The 14556-nt window shown below is 40.8% G+C and overlaps 1 protein-coding gene across 5 annotated transcripts in view; it reads left to right on the top strand.

Annotated features, from left to right (window-relative positions):
* HECTD1 (HECT domain E3 ubiquitin protein ligase 1) overlaps positions 1 to 14556 on the top strand; it is a 137773-nt gene that overhangs the window by 85993 nt on the left and 37224 nt on the right. For 2 of the 5 annotated variants that reach the window (XM_089691188.1, XM_089691185.1), the window contains exons 20-26: positions 1224 to 1358; positions 1674 to 1813; positions 3696 to 4019; positions 4181 to 4347; positions 5973 to 6149; positions 10025 to 10684; positions 12333 to 12551. In XM_089691188.1, the coding sequence (XP_089547314.1) occupies positions 1224 to 1358; positions 1674 to 1813; positions 3696 to 4019; positions 4181 to 4347; positions 5973 to 6149; positions 10025 to 10684; positions 12333 to 12551 (1822 nt within the window). Of the gene's footprint in view, positions 1 to 1223; positions 1359 to 1673; positions 1814 to 3695; positions 4020 to 4180; positions 4348 to 5972; positions 6150 to 9883; positions 10685 to 12332; positions 12552 to 14556 lie in introns of all 5 variants that reach the window. The other 3 variants (XM_089691186.1, XM_089691184.1, XM_089691187.1) reach the window with 2 other exon arrangements.

Genomic DNA, 14556 nt, shown 5'->3' with positions numbered 1-14556 from the left:
ACAAATACCTTACACAAACTCCAGGGATGATCTTTTTGCATACCTACAGCCATCTTTGCACAATCTAAGTATGCATATGTGATACCTGGTCAGATCCTGTAGAAGCTGGAAATCAATGTAGTAGCTACAGTCTTGCTCAGTGGCTGCCATTCTGCATGATAACCACAGGTGGTCGCTCGCTTGTTATGACACCATTCAAAGAAGGCCATTCATTTTTAATATTGAATGCAGGGCGTTCTCTGATTGCAGATTATGTCGTCACCGTCCCTCCCCTCCACCTTTTGACATGTTTTCTGGATGGATGTTTTGTTGTGTGAATTGCCCCCTGTGGTTACATTGCAGAAGGGTAGATGCTCAGCAGAGCACCCGGAAGACCATGGTTTTAGCTTCAAAAGAGGTTGATCAGGTATCACAGCTGGCCCAGTGTAAGTATGCAAAATTTGTCCTCCCCAAATTTCAGCTTAAGGCCCCATGTACACTGGGCGTTTAGCCCTAGTGCATGAGACTGCAGGATTTGTGTGCAGGCGGAAGGCAGAGCTGCATTGTCTATCCCTTCTGCCAGCAGTGTGTTACTATACGAGAGGCTGAAAGCATCTGAGACTGAACAGTGCACCGAGAGCTACTGACAATTGGAGCAGTATGTGCCCAGAGATGAATGCCCGGAACACAGTTTTCAAGGCATTCATCCCTGGGTGCATACTGTTTTATATGTTAGGAGTGCTTGATGCACGATACAGCCCTGTCCAGCCGTAGCAGTGGTCTCCCTCTTAGATTTCTACCAGCTGCCAGTAGTGAGGCTTGACGGTGCACCAGTGCCTTCCATCCACACCTAAATGCCAGAGCCTCACGCACCAGGGTGAAGTTACTCAATACAACCACAGCAAAAAATGGTTTAATGACTAGCGCTGGGACTTAAGGAGACTGGAGGTTTATACAAGTGAGCAGTAGGTAAGACATGAAGGCCTTTCACTTGGGAGATGGCACTCTAAGTTGCCTACAAGTTTAATTGTTCTCATATCTTGGAAGAAGAGGTTTTCTCCTTTGCCTAATTATCAGTATGACAGTATCTGACAGCTGTATGAGCAATCCTGAACCACTATTCACATTTACACTCCATTTCTTAGTGATTTCTGTGCTTTTTTAAAATTTAATTTTGTGGTCTTAGTATGGAGAGTGATTAGCATTATTCAAGCTGATATTTGTTTGGTTACTGTCTTGATTAGATCCTTACTCGAAGGCTTCGGTTCAGGCTGGAGCGCGCACCTGGAGAGACCTCCCTTATTGACCGCACCGGTCGAATGCTTAAAATGGAGCCATTGGCTACAGTGGAGTCCTTGGAACAGTATTTGCTGAAGATGGTAAATTTGCTTGTTGGGATATGCCTACTGTGCCCTAAAAGGTCTTTGCTTTTGGTTACAGAATACACAAGTTCACCTTTTTGGTTAATAACTTTGAAGCAAAGTCTTCAATAGAGCTTGCCAGTGCAGAGTGATGCAATTGAAGTCTGTCTCCTTTGTTTATATTCTTTTTGTTTCTTACTCAGTCACTGTATTATTTAGCCATTGGTATAAATGTTTCCTTGCAGTTTAGAGAAACCTTTTGTGAATGGATATGAAAATGGTCATTTTTCTATACACAGTGCACTCCTGATAGTTTATTTGATTTTAATACAGGTGGCCAAACAGTGGTATGACTTTGACCGCTCATCTTTTGTGTTTGTGCGCAAGCTGCGCGAAGGGCAAAGCTGTGTGTTCAGACACCAGCATGATTTTGATGATAATGGAATCATGTATTGGATTGGGACCAATGCAAAGTAAGTAGCTCTTCAACTACAGTTGTGTGTGCATTCAAATATACTTCATTTCAGCTCAAATGTAAGTTAAATGTGGCCTAACAAAATGTTTCTCATGGTCAGCTGCTGACTTGAGATCAACAGTGATTTGGGTTGTCAGCAGAGGCTGGCCTGCAGTTAGCAGGTGATTGAGAGGTGATAAGCCACCTCTTACACACCTGTTTTGAAGAGGGAGTGAAATCCTTCTTCCTTGGGATGCAACAGCCATCGGATGTAGTTGCATTGTGGTTGTGGCACAGCCAAACTCACCTCTATTAGACACAGTGGCAGACTGTATCACCTGCTGAACACAAAATGCTATTATTTTTTTTTTGCCATATTATGAAGAACAATTTTGCAGCTGCTGTAATGTTTATGGGGCTGTCTGGCAGACATTGCCTGGTTTTGACAGCCGGCTGAGGCTCGTTAAAAATGCATTAGTTAAAAATTTAGTGATCTTGGAATGTATCTGCTTCTGGTGCTGAACCACATCCTACAAGCTCCTTGTTGTCTGTCACATACTGCAAGCATGATATTGGAAATAATGCCAGTGTTAAAATGGTTCTCACAGCCTCCAATCGCATTCAAACCTGGTAGTTTAAATGCAATTGCTAGTACCAGGAAGCAGAGAAAAGTTGCACAACACAAGGTCCAGGAATTACACTTCTACTGCCCTGCAGCTGATTCTTTTAGATGGTCTGTTAAAATATGTCTACAATGGAGAGCTTATCATTATAGCAATTACAGCACTTATAATTAAAGTGATTGTAAACCCTAACCTGTAAAAATTCCATACAGGCAAAAATAGAAATGAAAGGTAAAACATTTGTGTGTGTGTGTGTGTATATATATATTATCGATATATATATATATCGATCTATCTATCCATCATAAATACTTTTTTTCTCCTAAAAAATATGACATTTTTGCCCAGGCTAGACACCAAGAAGCAACTAAAGAAAAATATAGTTCTCTATTTACTGAGGCTAGTAGCATAAGGATTAAAAAGTTAATGCTGATTGAGAGAGTTTAGTTGTGATGTAGTTTTGGACTTCAGGCTTTGCTTTAATAGGTTTAGTTGAACTGTATTACTGTATGTTAAAATGGCTGTTATTTGTAACAGCCAAGGCTCTCATCCAGTGTTGTGGCTGATATTTCTGATTCCTGGAAATGTTTCCTTAAAAGCTGAACTCCAGGGAAAGCAAAAATGCTCCCTTGCAGGGGATGTGTGTGTAAAAATGCTGCAAAAAGCAGTATTACTTACCTAATCCTCAACCTCCCCACTACCACAGGCACCGTTGGGTTTGCTAGATAGGCCCCCAAAGCCTCTTCTCCTATATGCTCTGGCAGTCGCAGGCTCTTGCATCATCAAGACAAATGCAGAGCCCATAGCCTTGCATTGGGCATGAGCATGCTGAGGCACAATCCATTGTTGGCACATGGGACGTATAGGAGAGCTCTGGCTGGCAGGGGTGTGAAAGATTTGGTAAGTAAAACTGCTTTTTGTGGCCCCTGAGACCTAAGTGACCATGGAACTCTTGTAGTGTGGGGCAGTCCCACTGCAAGGGGGCATTTTTCCTTTTCCAGAGATAGATTTTAAAAGTTGCTTCTAGCTGCAAATATCTGATGGTCTTAAACAAGTTGCAGTTGATAATGTATGTCTTGATAATCTCCATTGTACACTTGATATTACTCTTCTTTTGGCTTTGCTGCTTTAATTAAAGACAGAAGAGAGTATTTTTGCTATTAGAACCTTGAGTACAAGTGACAAGAAATCTGTACCATGCATAGAATTTAGTTCTTGGTTTTAAATATGTATTTTAGTTACTTTTAATGACATTGTATTTAAATTATACCATTTCAGGACTGCCTATGAATGGGTAAACCCTGCTGCTTATGGATTGGTAGTAGTTACATCTTCAGAGGGACGCAATCTACCATATGGTAGGCTTGAGGACATTCTGAGTCGTGACAGCTCTGCTCTAAATTGCCATACAAATGATGACAAAAGTGCATGGTTTGCCATTGATCTTGGCCTATGGATTGTGCCATCTGCCTACACACTACGTCATGCTCGTGGCTATGGACGTTCTGCACTTCGCAATTGGGTCTTCCAGGTCTCCAAAGATGGTCAGAATTGGACAACGTTATATACCCATGTAGATGACTGCAGCCTGAATGAACCTGGGTATTTACCAGTTGTTAATACAAGTGTTCATGTAGTTAACATATAGAAATAGTATGTTTTTAAAATAAAATGTAAAACTAATTGTAAACAATTCTTCATTTATTAAGTTCTAAATAGAGGGTGTTGGATCTGCAAGTAATATGTGTGTTTCTGTCTTCAAGGTCAACTGCCACATGGCCACTGGATCCTCCAAGAGAGGAAAAGCAGGGCTGGCGACATATCCGAATAAAACAAACAGGAAAGAATGCCAGTGGTCAAACGCATTACCTTTCTTTGTCTGGTTTTGAGCTGTACGGCACTGTGACAGGAGTATGTGAAGACCAGCTAGGTATGTTGTGACATTTCAGAAGTTGGGTGAGATTTGAACACTTTGATATAAAACATTGCTCTGTGTTGATAGAAAATGTTGTTGGTGATTTGACTGGGAGCCAGAAATAATAAAATGTGTTTATTTCTGTGGTTCCTGCAAGTACATTCTTAAAATAGCCTAGTTCATATCCTACAAATGACAAGTTTTGTAACTTGTATGCAAGAACAGAAACATGCCTGTTGCAGTCTCTTATTTGTATGTAATATATGGATTTCAATGCCAGTAGTGAAATAAACGTGTTTAACACGTGATCAGTTTACTCAGGCTTCCATTCTGTACAATGCATAGTTTGTCCATAAGTGGGGGCTGTGCATTCATTAGAGTAAACATTATACAATCTTAGTAAATTTACTAACAAAAGGAATGTGCTGGTTGACCATCTCCTTCAGGTCGCTGGCTGGCAGATCTGTTGATGTAGACGGGCATAAAAACTCTTAGAGGCTATAAAGCATTTTACCAGTTCAGATTTACTGGAATAGCTAGTCTTTAATGTGAACCCATGCTTTATGCAGTGAAATGCAATGGTTTCACTTCAATCCCCCCTCCCGAGCAGCACATGCTGGCCTTTCCTTTGCACAAGAATCTGGTCTATGTAAGCTATGATTTGCTTAAGGCTGACCATAGATGATTTGTTTTTTGGGGTTTTTTTTGACCAGCCATCTGGCCAATCAAGAAAAAGGAAAAAAAAAAGTGAATGCATTCCCCCATTCACACATTATTTATTATAGGTACTTCTATAGCGCTGTCAATTTACACAGTGCTTTACATATATATTGCACATTTACATCAGTCCCTAACCCTCAATGGGTGTACAATCTAAAGTCCCTAACTTACATTCATACACATACTAGGGACAATTTAGACAGGATCCAATTAACCTACCAGCATGTCTTTGGAGTGTGGGAGGAAACCGGAGTACCTGGAGGAAACCCACACAGGCACAGGGAGAACATGCAAACTCCAGGCAGGTGGTGTCGTGGCTGGGATTTGAACCAACGACCCTAGTACTGCCAGGCGGAAGTGCTAACCATTTAGCCACTGTGCTGCCCACATTCAAGGTGGATGAAGGAATCTTTCCCGCTGCGCTATTGTATTCTGACAGCAGGACTTCTTTGCTGCCAGAGTACACTAATCTGCTGATTGGCTGCATGCTTTGATCAAACACACATTTCTGAGCAGTCCCATTTGAGAGGAGTTGACCAATAGGTCGACTTGAGAGTTTTGAATTGGAACAGCTATAGATGGATCGAAATTCTATCCATAGATGGCTAATATCACTTGCCATAAAGCACTCTTGCTTGGTGACTGGCTCGGCACTTCACATAATTCTCCAAACCCAGATATTTTCTCTGTTCCTGGCAGCTAAATAAAGCAGAGGGGTTATTGAATGAAAGGTAATTATGTGCTACTGGAGTGGTAATTAAAGCAAACCTGTATTTATTCTAAGATCTTTTGCATCTTACCGCTGACGTTTTTTGTGAGACATGCAAGTGTTTGTATTTGCTGTGAAATAGCACTTCACTGCATTGACTGATGGATCTGAAAGATGCTGTGACATTTTTTACTTATTCCCTTTTTTTTAGGTAAAGCAGCCAAAGAAGCAGAAGCAAACCTAAGACGCCAAAGGCGATTGGTACGCTCCCAAGTTCTGAAATATATGGTGCCTGGAGCCAGAGTCATTCGTGGCATTGACTGGAAATGGAGAGACCAGGATGGTAGTGCACAGGGAGAAGGCACGGTTACTGGAGAGTTGCACAATGGTAAGGAAGTTGTGGTTCTTCCTAACTAGGCTGCCTATTCTGTAAAGAGTTCAAAACTCATTCAGGTATGTTAAAAGGCAAGTAAACCTAAAATATATTTTGCTTGATAAGGTGGAGCTGTGTTTCTCACACATGTTCCCTGGAGCTGACTGGTTGTGTTTTTCAGATTTCTATTACATCTGGATTGATCACTGTTTAAGGGATCAGTCACACCTATGTGCATAAACGTAGGTGTGAACGGGCCCTTCTACTTATTAACAACACAATAAACTGCAGCATAAATATGAATCTGCCAGGCAGGAAACATAACATTTTCTTGCAGTAAAATGCATGGGTTTTATAGCAGGAAAATGGACGTGTGTGAATATGCAGTGAAAGAAAACAGAAATGTGCAAAACTTTGTTCTTCTACAGAGAGCTGCTAATTTTTGTACATTAACAACATATTAAAATTCCCAGACTAGTACCTGGTTTTTAAATAGTTGACAATATATTTACATTTGTTTGTAGAGTCTGTTGTAATGTTTACTAACTGCCTTTTGTAGAAAAAGAATATGCAGGGGTTACCACATCTGGGAGACAGGCTAGTAAGAAGCTGAAAGATCTCCTTCTCCCTATATCCTCTAAGGGCGATGGCACGTGGACCAGCGGTCAGTCAGTGGTTTTGTACTTTTGTCACATTATCTGTAGACCTTCGTGTTCACAGAGTTTCATAGGTCCTTTTTTCGGATCTGTGTAAAGCCGACCAAATAGGTTACAATCTTTTGTACAATCTCCTTTAGATTTACCAACAACTATTTAAAACATCAAATGAATAGGTATGTGTTCACATTACATAGTTTGGGTAATTATAAATGGGATCCTATAGTGATTGTACATTCAAAGTGTAAGGTATGGCCAGCTTCATAATAAAATAAAAGCTGTTGCTAGCTAATTTGCAAGTAACTTTTAGGTTCTATATTCCAGGAAATTGACTGTGTAAGCTTTCAGCCTTGCTGCCCCTTTTAGTTTGGGTAAATTTTTGATACTGAGGAGTAAAGAAGAGCACACCAGCCCTGTGCGTTACCTTAAGACACCATTTAATAATAAAAAGTAAATAAAATATACTCACATACAACAACAGTCATAGTCTTATAAATCGATGAAGTGTTAGCCTCCCTAAGTGGACCTGGACTACACACCACAGCAGACGCAAGAGCTAAAGCAGTCGAGTAGTATGCCCACTTTATCAGAACTAATCTATCTGCTGATTCTTAACAAATATATATGGTATAGCCAGGGACCAATTCTTGGCATCTTATGCAGCTTTAGCTCTTGCATCTGCTGTGGTCCTCTTTAGTGAGGTTAACATTATATGCCTATGGCTGTTGAATTTGATTTACTTACTATAGTTAATCCTAGGAAATACCGAAGAGGAAAAGGGACTTTTCGGTAAACATACCGAAGAGGAAAAGGGACTTTTTTAGCACCAAAACTAGACAACAAAAAAAAGTTATATAAAAAATAAAAATGTATTTTACATAGTACATCAATAGAAACGATATGGATATGACCCATGAAACATAATGTTTTAATGCAAATGGCAGTGATTAGGCTAGCTATAACCAATGATGAAAACTCTCAATGCATTTCAATTCACTGGATTTATAATTTGAATCTTCTTCAGGGAGGAAAAAGGTAAAAAGCAATAGACAATATTATCGCCATTCATAAAACCAGAAATTCAGAAGATCCTTGCTGGTTAGTTCAAGGCATCGTCTGTACAAACAGACCCCTCAGTGATTCAACTGGGTGAATAAATGATAATGTCTAATAGAGGTCAGTAAGAAATTAGAAAGGATAACGCATCTCTCAATCCAGCACTTAGGTCAACCTGGACATCTAGACAGGATCTCTGATGAGCTTCCCCTGTGTGAGGTATCAAAGTGTGGAATCAACAAAATGTTTCCACTAAAAGGTCTATCTTTTACCGGGAAACAGCTCAGAAGACAGCCACAGCTACAGCATCCACTTACGCTACAGGGGAAACTCATCAGAGATTCTGTCCAGATGTCCAAGTTGACTTTAAGTGCTGAATTGAGGGATGTGTTATCCTTTCTAATTTCTTACTGACCTCTATTAAGACAACCTTATCATTTATTCACCCAGTTGGATCACTGAGGGGTCTGTTTGTACAGACAATGCCTGGAACTAACCTGAACACTGAATTTCTGTTTTTATCAATGGCGATAATATTTTCTATGGCTTTTCACCTTTTTTTTTTTTTTTTCCCCCTGAAGAAGATTCAAATTATAAATCCAATGAATTGAAATGCGTTGTTTTCCTTTTTGGTGATATGTAGCCTAATCATCGGCATTTGCATTAAAAAATTATGTTTCATGTATCATGTCTATATCGTTTGTATTGATGTATTATGTTCAATAAATTTTTATATTTTATATAAGATTTTTTTTCTTACCTAGTTTTGGTGCTAAAAAAGTCCCATTTCCTCTTCTGTATGTTTTTATGGCTCTATAGTTATTGCTAGTTAGAGTGTTTTAGTACATGTTCAAGAGTGTTTGTAGTGTAATTATCTGTCACTGGAAATTAAAACTAGTGGGGCAAAAGTGTTTGGTTTAGCAAAACATCTAAAGATGCAAGTGAAAAAATAGTCCATGTAGCACCACACCTGGGAGAGCCTGCATGCAACTGGCCTTATTCCTATATCACCTCCTGGTTATTAGCAGTGGTAGTCTATATCTAATATCTTTCTGCCATTGATACTTGACTGGCAGGGAGCAGAAAGTTAATAGCAGTATGAAATCTTAGTAATAGAAAGCTCAGGTTTTATCCAAATCCTGCTGGTTCAACCGAAATTTGAGCCATAGGTGGCCCTGCAAGTAATATTTAACTCAGCTTAGTTAATTTTTAAGTTGAGTGGAGGATTAGAGGCCAAAAAATGACTGCAACTTATCAAATGCAGTAAATTTTTCAGCAGAGCCACTGTATTCAGGCATCTGCAGCGGACTAACAGCCATAGTGGAAATTCCTCTATCAACACTGTTGGCATAGATGGGGGAATTAATTGATTTTTTTTTTTTTCTTGTTCAACCCATGGACTAAACAAGAGAAAATAAAGCCCAGTATGGCTAGCTTTTAGTGTAATACCTTTTATCTCCAACTTAAGTTTCACCCACTGTGTGTATGAAAAAAATATCTCCTTTTAGGATCCAGATACTATTGTGTTCAGCTCTTTCTGCATCACAAATGTATAACACAAATCTTTATCCAGAAACCAAGTTATTATTTAGGTTTACTGGTCATTTAACATTGGAAGTTTGCCCATTGCAATGGCACAGTGACTAACGCTTTGGGTAGTAAAGGTCTTTCTTTTACTCCTTCATTTTGCTGTTGTGGCTAGAATTAACATCTCATCTTGCAGTGTCTTTTTCACTCTACTTCTGCTGCTTACCTCTGCTTTTTGCTTGTTTTAAAATTAACAATGTCTGACTTTTGGCTTTAAGCGTGGCAGAGTACTTAATCACTAAATTCACTTTTTTATTGGGTATTATATAATTTATTGAAAAAACAGCAACTAACTATGCTGCTATGAGTTTGTCCATGTTTTCTTAATTCCACTAAAGCAGGTGTTGAGTGGGGTTAATGTGCTTGCTGTGGCTTGAACTCTAGCGTGATCCCAATCAAATGCTCTTTGCTGTCTGCTTTTCCATCTTACACGCTACTGTCCCTTTCCAGGCTGGATTGATGTCATATGGGATGCCGGTGGCTCTAACTCTTACCGCATGGGCGCGGAAGGAAAGTTTGACCTCAAGCTGGCCCCAGGTTATGACCCAGAATCTGCAGTGTCATCCAAACCTGTTTCATCCACTGTTGCAGGCACACCACCTTCCTGGAGCAGCCTGGTGAAAAACAACTGCCCCGACAAGGCCCCTCCGCCTTCCTCCTCCTCTTGTATGGTTGCTGGCGGTGTGACTGGCTCCTGCAGTCGCAAGGGGAGCAGCAGCTCCGTCTGTAGTGTGGCAAGTAGCAGTGATGTGAGTCTGACCTGTGCCAAGGCAGAGAGGAGGGCAGAGGAGCAAGGTTCTGACCTGCATCATGATCCCATCCTTGTACTGTCTTCTAACCCGGCAGCCTCTGGTCCATCCACATGCCCCCCAGGGGGTGAAACTGTGGGTGAGGGAGGAGAGAGGAAATCAGGGGAAGCACCTGCCATATCAATGGGCATGGTGAGCATTAGCTCACCCGACGTCAGTTCTGTATCAGAGCTCAGCAACAAGGAGGCTGCTGTTCCCAGACCACTGGGTTCGTCTGCCAGCAACAGGCTCTCAGTCAGTTCTCTGTTGGCTGCAGGGGCTCCCATGAGTTCCAGCGCTAGTGTTCCCAACCTGTCATCACGAGAGACATCCAGCCTTGAATCCTTTGTACGGAGGGTTGCAAACATCGCCAGGACGAACGCCACTAACAATATGAACCTTAGCCGAAGCAGCAGCGATAACAACACCAACACACTTGGAAGAAATGCCGTGAGTTCTGCAAGTGAGTATTGACATGGAGAAGTTGGACCCAGAAATTAAACATTGTTATAATTCATCTGGACCTTTGTGTTAATAAAGTATAAAACTTCTATTAACACAGAGGCACGGACAACATATAAAGTAGAATTCCAGCTTAAACCTACCTAGCCTTCAAAATGCCCCCACCCCAACACCTATGTTGACTAACCTGTAAAAAAAAAAAAAAAAAAGATGCATTTACTTGCCTATTTTCAGCCTGTTTTTAGGTGGTCATGTGGTTCAGCTCCTGTGTAGGTCAGCGTCGGCTGCAGGGGAAAGGAGGGAGCACCAAAACAGATGGGCCATAGGAGTCTATGGGTGATGTCACTACTACAAGCTTTACTAGTTGAGTGCTCTCTCTTCCCCTGCAGCGGCCTCCAGTTGACACAGGGGATCCCATTACCAAACCGGAGCATGCTAAACTTGTATGTTTGTATCTTTTTAAGACAGGCAAGTCAGCATAGGTGTTAGGATGGTGGAGGGGTCATCATTAACCTGTTCACTGCCAGGTCTATACGTCATACAGACCTGTCAGTGTGTGTGTGTGCGGGGGAGGGGGGGGGGGGTTACTCACTCCAAGCAGCTGCAGCCACTGTGATTGTGTGTAAATGTCACAACCCGACTTGTGGCTGTTAAGATGAAAGCTGTCTGACACCTTGGGCGGTGCTGGATTGCTTTCATACCATGCTAGTGGGTGGGTGCCGCCAGGTAGAGAGGAGGGAGCAGCACGTCTGCTGTCCTCCCCTTCTTGCTGACCCGGAAGTGACGTGTGAAACCTCACTTCTGCTCTGGTCCCCTTGTCAGTTTCCCTGGCTACTATGGCCAGGAAATAATGTATTGCAATGCGATCTGCATTGCATTACATTTAGTGGAGCACAGGGGAGTCATTCAGAGTCTAAAGAGAACCTGTCACCAAAAGAACACCACATAGGGGACTTTGTCCCCTATGTGATTACAAAAATAATTTTAAGTAAAAACAAAATGTTTTTAAATTGTAAAAAAATTAGTGTTACACCCCAGCATATAAATTCCCCCCCAAAAAATTTGAGGCTCCCCACATATACATATGCGCGTATGAATGTAAACACACGTCAGCGCCTACGCATGAAAACGTCAATTGAACACAACATTTCTAGCACAAGACCTCCTCTGTAACACTAAACTGGCTTCACGGGCACACGCACATTTAAGGTTTAACATGTTGGGCATCTATTTACTTGGTGCAACCTCATCTTTTATTATTTGCCAAAAAATTATTGGGTAACTTATTGCATTTGTATACTTTAAAATCACCTTTAGTGTATTTTTTCCTGCAATTTTGCGTTTCCTAGACCTTTGAGGTAGTATAGTGTGACTTAAAGTGTAACTACGACTATTTTTGTTCTCTAGGGTGTCTTTTAGAAAATATGATGTTTTGGGGCTTAATAAATCTTCAGGCCTAAAGTTATTTTGTAAAGTTGTGCAAAAAAAAAAAAACGCACAAATGGCTCTGACAGCAAAAGGGTTAAGACTAGTTAGGTTTAAGCTGAAATTTCACTTTAATGTGTTTGAAATTTAACTAAAGGATAAAACATGCATTCAATGACTGAAATTGTTGGGAATCCTAAATTTTGTTTTGCTTTTGTTTTTAGCCTCTCCACTCATGGGAGCTCAGAGTTTCCCCAATCTGACCACAACAGGAACCACATCAACTGTTACAATGTCCACGTCTAGTGTCACTAGCAGTAATGTAGCCACAGCCACCACTGGCCTCTCTGTGGGCCATTCACTGAGCAATACTTTGACCACCAGCCTGACTTCCACCTCCAGTGAGAGCGACACTGGCCAGGAGGCAGAATATTCCTTGTATGGTAAGTCGGGAAATCTTACTGCTATCCTGCTTTAGCATGTGCTATTTTTTGGGAGTTCTGCTCATAGTAGTGAGATAGCAAATTGTTTCATCTGCCTGGCATATCAAAGCAACAAAAGTTCTATGTTCCTGTAAAATGTATCTTTCTGGTACAAAATCCCTATATAAAACCAGGCTTCCGAAGATCATTGATTTGTTGTACTTTGCAGATATTTGTGCTTGTTACTCATCTGCATCAGGTTTGTTCTAAAGAAGCTCCGCCAACAAATGGACAGCATATGTAAAACCCTTTATTTTTATTAAATTTATGTATTTCACCACAAAATTGTGCAGGGACATATGAAGGCGTAGGTTTTTTGCCAATTTTTTTTTTTTTTTTTTTTTGCTGTTTGATTACAGTAGATTATTCCAAAGGCTGACCTTAGTATTTACTGGTAGTATCTAGTCACAAGGTTGTGATTTTGTTGTCTTTATATTCTTATCTACTCCCAAAAATGTCTCATTATGCATACAGATGCAAGACAACCTGAAGTATTTTAATAAACAGACATCACTTTAAGTTGCTGTTGTTTATTAAAAACTTGCCCTCCAGAGGATTTACCCCCCTTCCTGAGCAGGCCATTGTTGCGTAACGGCACTGCATTACTTTAACTGACAATTGCGCGGTCATGCAACACTGCAACCAAATGAAATTTACGTCCTCTTTTTTTCCCACGATTTGAGCTTTCTTTCAGTGGTATTTGATTCGGGGAAAAAACTATTTTTTTGACTTTTTGCTATTAAACATGTCCAGAAAAACTTTTTAAAAAATCAAATTTCGTCATAAATTTAGGACAAAATGTATTCTGCTACATGTCTTTGCTAAAAAATAAATCCCAATACGTGTAAATTAATTGGTTTACGTGAATGTTATAGCTTTACAAATGGTGGTATAGATACTGGAATTTTTATTTTTTACTAGTAATGGCGCCGATCAGCGACTTATAGCCGGACTGTGGCGGGCATTCTGACACTGGGGGGGAACTGACTTGGTGTCACTGACATCCCCAGTGACACCAATACAGTGATCAGTGCTAAAAAAAAAAACACTGACACTGTCCTAAGGGCACTGGGCAAGAAGCGGTTAACATGAGAGGCGATCAAAGGGTTAACTGTGTGCTGTATGCTGTTTTGTGTCTGTGCCTCACTGTAATCAAACTGCTTTACATGGCTGTGCTGTGCATGAGCTGACAGGGAGGAGAACTGTATTGTTTACATACAGTTCTCCCCGTTGGAGATGCTCGGCAATCACCGAGTGCCAGCGAGTAATCACCGGCCGGGACCCTGTGATTGACAGCCACCGCCGCAAATGGCGGCGCGGGTAGGGCTTGCGTACGCCCCCTACCTGGAAATGCAAAATCACGTATATATACATTATTTTGCACACCCGTGCCACCCTGTAGCAGTATATCTGCTATAGGGCGGTCGGGACGTTTAATGCGCAACTTAAGGGTAAATTTTAAAAAATGCAAGCAGGAAGCTTTTATCTTCCTCCTCACCAAATCTACATACACAACTCTGTACATTTTCCACATCTGCTAGGTGCCAAGCTTAAATTGTAGTGTAGTGTGAATGTGCGGGAGTTGCACCATCTTAGCCATGCCAATCAAGATTACCGAAGAGCTTGAACCCAGAAAAACCAGCAAGAAGATGTCCACTTAAACAGTGGCATTTATGTACTTTGTAGCTAAGAAGTAAAGTTGCTTTTCAAAGCATTTTTTCTTTTTTTTTTTAAAGAAAATCTGGCTTAATTAGAAGATTTACGTAGACTGTGAAACAAGAATTGGTTTAACACACACTTTTTACAAATGGAGACATTCAGCGCTCTTTCTTTTCTCTATTAGAGTTGATGTCCTGTGAAGATCAGTACAAGAACACATTGTACAATCTTCCACATTAAAGAAAACCTAGATTGGCATCTAAGAATCTGTAGCTGTCTGATAACTTGATAACATCTTTGTAACTTT

Source organism: Staurois parvus, unplaced genomic scaffold, assembly GCF_062004578.1.
Source record: "Staurois parvus isolate SC_StPar_1 unplaced genomic scaffold, SC_StPar_1.0 ptg000553l, whole genome shotgun sequence".
Taxonomy (NCBI): domain Eukaryota; kingdom Metazoa; phylum Chordata; class Amphibia; order Anura; family Ranidae; genus Staurois; species Staurois parvus.
The sequence above is the reverse complement of the archived record's forward strand: the minus strand, read 5'-3'. Positions and strand labels throughout refer to the sequence as shown.